Below are 5,849 nucleotides of genomic sequence, written 5' to 3'. Positions count from 1 at the left end.
TCCGCCCCGCACCAATTCGTACTTATCGCCGCCGAGCTAGATTTACCTCACCCCCTCTGGGTTTCACTTCAGTCTAAATGGCGGTAAGCCGCGAAGCAGTCAGCTCGCACTCTTTGCTTTCACGCACTTTGGGAACGTTCAAAGTAGTAAAAAGGTGCAAAACTTATGTATAAAGAGTTTTGTTACCTATCTTTTAAGCAGATAAGTTCGGTCAAGGGTTGGGAGAAACCGGGAGGGACGCATGTGACAAAGATGGTTCTTGTTACGACTAAGATTACTTATATCTAAGTAATCAGCTGAAGCTGCTGATCAATGGCTAGGAGATGGGCAAAAAAAAAATTAAATTCATGTAAAAGTAATACTACAATTTGACATTTACGCATACAAAAATAAGTGCGCAATGTCAACAAGATAACTCTTAATACGATAACTTGCAGCAGTATTTAATACGAAATCCCAAGATATCTATCTGTCGGTTTTTACGACACGCTTAGGAACATAGGCAGCTGAACGCATTCTGTCTTTTATTCACTCCCAGTCCATAAAAAAATAATATATTATTTCAAAAAACTCCTCGACAATGTTGTAATCTATACGCATTGTACATGAAGGTACAGTAAGCTCCCAAAAATCCCAGTTTTCAAACCACAAAATCTCAGACAAAGTCCTTATAACGAGACCCGATGACTCAATATCCTGTGGTTTTTACCTCCAGTGTAAAACAAAACCCGGGACTTCTGTATTACACAATATGATTAATAGGCATTTACATTTTAACTACCTAAAGCCATTTGCATATATATACGGAAAACGGCCGATTGTAATTCATTAACTTACAATACACTCATAGAAGCACACGTGCTCTACAAAAACAAATATTAAGCTTTAATAATATTACGAATTAACTTCGTAAATATTAAATAAAATATCTAATTCTAAATCAAAAGTATATTTAAATTAATAAATAAACATTAAAATGGCCGCTCAAAATATTCTATTGATGGTAAATAAATATTAAAATCAATTTTATATATTTTTTTATATAATGTATTGATATTATTTTAAGATTATCTTAATTATTAGGTGTATTATAAGACCAGGAGATCTTATACTATCTTATTAAAATTTTAACTCAATAATAATAATTAACGAATTCACCTTTTAATTTTGATAATAATTTTATTTAATTGGTTACAAATGTGTAATAATTATTTTCGTTTTCAGGCTTTCCTTCTCTGTGGCGCAGTGAAAGCACAAAATTCCATTCCAGTATATTGTAAGTAATATTTATTACATATGTGTAGTTTTAAATCGGATACCATTCACTGCTTGTCCAGACAAACAGGAACAGTCATTCTGTCGTTTATAGATACAAACGAGTCAATAACAAGAAGGGATTAAAAACTACAATAACGTCCAAAAATCTGTCAAAGAATACATGTAACTGATAAAATTGGTGCATTGTGCATTGTGAAAAAAAATCCTCATAAAAAAAGGAACTATATACTCAAATTAAAAAATATCTTAATTCAGTAGGTAACATATTACAATTCGAATCATAATTTTTTACATAACGAACGTCCCATCCGCCTAAAACTACTGCAGCTTCACACAACCTGTATAGCCGGGGAAAAGATGCTGCAAGAAAAACTTCGGCACAGGGCTCTAGACGTTCTTTAAAAAATATAAAATATTGTTAGACAATTTAGTAATTTGGCTGCCTAATATCAGATCCCAGACAGTTAATCTCACGTATTCATATATTAATTCTAGTTAATTAATCACTAACCTTCCTTTTTTACAAAGTTTCTATTTAATTACTATCTTAAAACTGTAATAATGGCTTCCGAACTTTAACAATTACGAGTTTTAAATTTTACCATAAGCCTTATTTAATAATTTTATATTTAACCTATGAAAATTCTTCTTTACCGATGTAATCTATACCCACAGATAACGACGTAGAAATACCAGACGGCTGCAGGGACCTGCAGTCCAAGGAACCAAAGTCTGGCGACGAGAACGTAGAGAATTTCTGCACCCACATGCCTACCAGCTACCCCCAAAAGTGGATCGATAGTTATGTGGAGCAATGGGTAAGTCAGCTTTTATAGAGTCATTTTTCAATCTATCATCATCTACCTTTTTTTTTCGAGGGGAAATGCCTACAGCATACCCTCCCACCGCCGACCAAAAACCCCCGGTGTCCGTATCACCGCCGTTATGCCAAGCTACAGGGACGCTTTCGCATTCTTCCGGCTCTCCTTGTTCGTTTTTTCCATTCTGGGCTATTTAGTTTTAATCTATGACATAGAGTAAATAATACTACCTACTACGTATAGAATGGACAGTTTTCGCGCCGTACCTACACGAGCTTGATTATCCCCTGACTTTCTGTCTCACTCGCACGTACGGGCTACACATGACGATATGATGATACACACTGCATTATAAGATCCAGATTATTGCGTGCAGTCTCAATGAGATAGACAGGATCAAGTATTTTTGTACCGGGTAAGAGCGTACAGCGCTCCACATTTGTCCGGCCTAATAGTGTATTAATGCCATCTGAGGCAACTCTACAATCATCATCATCATCATATCGGCCAAACCGTTAAACGACAGTACCCTAGACTATAATAATGTTTGCTATACATAATTCTTCATTTGCTTCTTGTATATATTACAAAGGTCATAGGGTAAATATCAGGAACGCAATTGGTTTTCCCAAGTTTACAATCGTATCAAGACTATGAATGCAAGATAAATGCAAGAGTTATCAAATACTACGTATTCATTGATTATATGGACAGCCCAGTGACTTTTTGTTTTTAACATAATAAAAACTTTATCGCACACGCAGAAGGCTCAAATATACAAAACGTTAGAAAAATAGAAATTCACGTAGAAGTTTAGTACTCAACCTGCAAAAAACTGCTGAAGGAAACTCTTTGTATATATTATACCTATTGTTGACTCGTTTGTACCTATAAAACGACACGATGACTGTTTCTGTTTGTCTGGACAAGCAATGGCACCCTATTTAAAACTACAATAACGTGAAAAAATCTGTCAAAGAATACCTATAAATAATGAATAAGTATGTACCTATATATATAATATTTCTTTTTGCTGTTTTTATACTGACTTCTTCTTCATCGTTCCCTCAACACACGAATGATTTCTTTCCACTCCCAGCGTTCGCGGCCCAGCTGTATGGAAAGCTCGATGTGTTACCGAATACCGAATTTATATTGATTTTATTTATTTTTTGTTTCCAGGATAAAATTATGGTGCCTCATCAGCAATCGAAAGCCTTTCACGGAGTAGAAGAGACACCGTATGTGAGAGATGCTGGTTGTGACATCGGGGACAACAACTGCTGTACGGAATCTGCGGTAAATATCCTTATAATACTGATAAATGAGGCTTTTTTTCAAGTAGTGGACCTGCCAAGGTCATGAGTTAGCCAAATCTACAATAATAACATAACATAAAGTAACGATAGTCACGCACGTTGGATTAACAGAATGCTCGGTAAGCCGTGGGTACTCAGTTCATCTTACGGTAAATGTACCGATCTGTCGTGGATTCGGGGTCGGTATCGGGGTCCTGAAGTGTTCGGTGTCGCGAGCTGATTGGCCGCCTCTTTGGCTAGAGTAATCGGGTCGTCGGGATCGTATACTAATTTAAGAGCCACGCTCTTGTCATCGTAGGGCTTATCTGGCTACCTGCGAACGCCCCAGAAAGCATCTGAGCTTCTGGAAGAATTTAGGTTCGCTAGTGTAGCCAAGATTTATTCACGTGTATGAATGCGGAAAATAGAGCTCACTACCATACCATTCCGATCTCACAAGCGCAATTGGAAATATAGCCTTGAGAAGTTGAGATTATGTTGCCAAATCTATAGACATAGACATCATTATAAAAAACACTTTTTACACGTCATCTTACATAAACTAATATATAATGGCTGAGTCTACTGTGTTGGTGAAATTCTAAAATAATTAACGTAACTGTATCCCTGAAATTATAGTACGCCCATATTCCCTCGCCAGCCATTTTTAAGTCCCATGTAATAGGAGGCGAATCTACTGCCATAAGGACTATAACAACCAGCAACAGCCATTTATGTCAAAAAAAAATATATAATGCAAGGCCAAAATCGTCCTTCTGATTAATTTATAAAGCTCCCATTTATTGTTACAGACCCTAATGCCTTTCTACTTGAAGTCAGAGGACCAAATGATGTTGGTTATCCAGCCCACATTCTTCCAACAGACCATCAAAGTAAAGCGTTGCGTGTAAGTATTTATAACATAATTTTTTAATTAGTTTGTAATATGACACGTTCAGGTGCTAGGTAGTCTTTGCAGGAATGTCGCAAAAATCGACAGAGAGATAGATTTTTAAAATGATGGACTAAATTTTGTGGGCGATAGGCTGATCTATTGTCATCAAAAGGCTCATCATATCCATCCTGGTACTTGTGTTTCTACGCTATTTACTTCACTAATTCAACTTAAGAGCCTGAGTCTCCTTGGTATATCATTTTATTCGTTCTCACTTTCTTTAAAAAAAGCGTTATCATCAATGTCTTTCTTCTTTTCTCCAGGTCTTCAGGGTCCGAGTGTTTCAAAGATTTGGATCTGCAATCGGTTTTCAAGGAAGCCACGTGCGAAAATGAAATGGGGACGACCAAACTGTTGGTGTTCAACAGCAAAACCAATTCAACAGAAATGAGGGATCTGCATTTCCCAGTCGACTGTTCTTGTCACATTCGTGATTAACTTAAATTATTTTTAATGCAATAATTGTCATAAATCAAATTCGAATTCCAAATTTAAAAATTCGATTCTCGTTATTATCGACTTCTTTAGCTTTTTATAATTTGCAATATTACTAAAGCAGCGCCTTTTTTGTTTGTTACAAATCCTAAGGTAGCAGATAGCATCGCGTCTAAGACAATTTTATTTATGACAGTAGCATTGAGATTGCACCTTAACATTTTATTTTAATGAATGCTAAGTTAGTTTTAAATTTGGCTGGTACCAAATTAGATCACATTGCTATATTAGGCTGGTCCTATATGCAATTGGCGAATAGAAAACGCAAATATTGTTTTTTTGACAGTTGATGGATCAGTGACAGTCCTTGGTCATTTTATTCGCGTATTTGTATAGCATGTTGCTTTTTTTTGTATTAATCTAATTTTAGATGATCATTTTCGAGTTGTCTTTGATTGATATTGGTACTTCTAGATTAGAAGATTGAATTTTACGTCGTTCTATGTAACTGTGTAAGAATTCCGTATAGTAATTAAGTACTATGATTGAAATGTTTTTCATGTCTCTCTTATGGAGCTACAAAAATTACTCTAGCTGCAATAATAATATATGTTTTCAAACAATAATGTACTCTATAGTACACACCATAAAAATAGGTACTATAATTTGTATGTTCTATGAACATTAATTGTGATTTGTATTACCAAAGGATTATTACTTACAATAAGTATTCCTTACGATATAAAGTGTATTTTTGTTTAGCTTAATTTATATTCATTAATTTTCAATAAAATTGAGATAATTAAAAAATAGTTCCTCTTTTCTTACCTTTACTTACCTCTATTTACTGTCATCATTTGAACTATGGCATCGACAGCGACTCTTCAAACGAATTTCACGCTCTAATAATGAAATAAAACAAAAAAATGTTTATTTTAGCGTAATTATTTATTTTTGAAAAATAAGGAACTGGATCTGACCGATACTGCTGTTTTTTTTTTTTGGGAATTACTTTGAACGCTAAGCTGTAATGGAGTCCTCACATTGATAAGTTATTTGAAA

General features: G+C 35.0%; 1 protein-coding gene across 1 annotated transcript; it reads left to right on the top strand.

The window, feature by feature from the left end:
* Positions 1-849: 849 nt before the first annotated feature.
* Positions 850-4,914, top strand: LOC126369438 (uncharacterized). The gene is made up of 6 exons (XM_050013854.1): positions 850-1,003; positions 1,225-1,276; positions 1,954-2,096; positions 3,282-3,398; positions 4,210-4,304; positions 4,616-4,914. Exons 1-6 carry the CDS (start codon positions 977-979, stop codon positions 4,788-4,790), a joined length of 609 nt encoding a protein of 202 aa, XP_049869811.1. The 5' UTR covers positions 850-976; the 3' UTR covers positions 4,791-4,914.
* The last annotated feature ends 935 nt before the right edge of the window (positions 4,915-5,849 follow it).

This window comes from Pectinophora gossypiella, chromosome 9, assembly GCF_024362695.1.
Source record: "Pectinophora gossypiella chromosome 9, ilPecGoss1.1, whole genome shotgun sequence".
NCBI classification, from domain to species: domain Eukaryota; kingdom Metazoa; phylum Arthropoda; class Insecta; order Lepidoptera; family Gelechiidae; genus Pectinophora; species Pectinophora gossypiella.
Note: the sequence above shows the minus strand (reverse complement) of the source record. Positions and strands in the feature narration are given on the sequence as shown.

Bases quoted from the DNA above. Each gene is read 5' to 3' on its own strand.
- LOC126369438 (XM_050013854.1), top strand. From the start codon at position 977: ATGGCCGCTCAAAATATTCTATTGATG. The intron at 1,004-1,224 runs GTAAATAAATAT...TTTCGTTTTCAG, and splicing joins CTCAAAATATTCTATTGATG to GCTTTCCTTCTCTGTGGCGC. The intron at 3,399-4,209 runs GTAAATATCCTT...TTATTGTTACAG, and splicing joins ACTGCTGTACGGAATCTGCG to ACCCTAATGCCTTTCTACTT.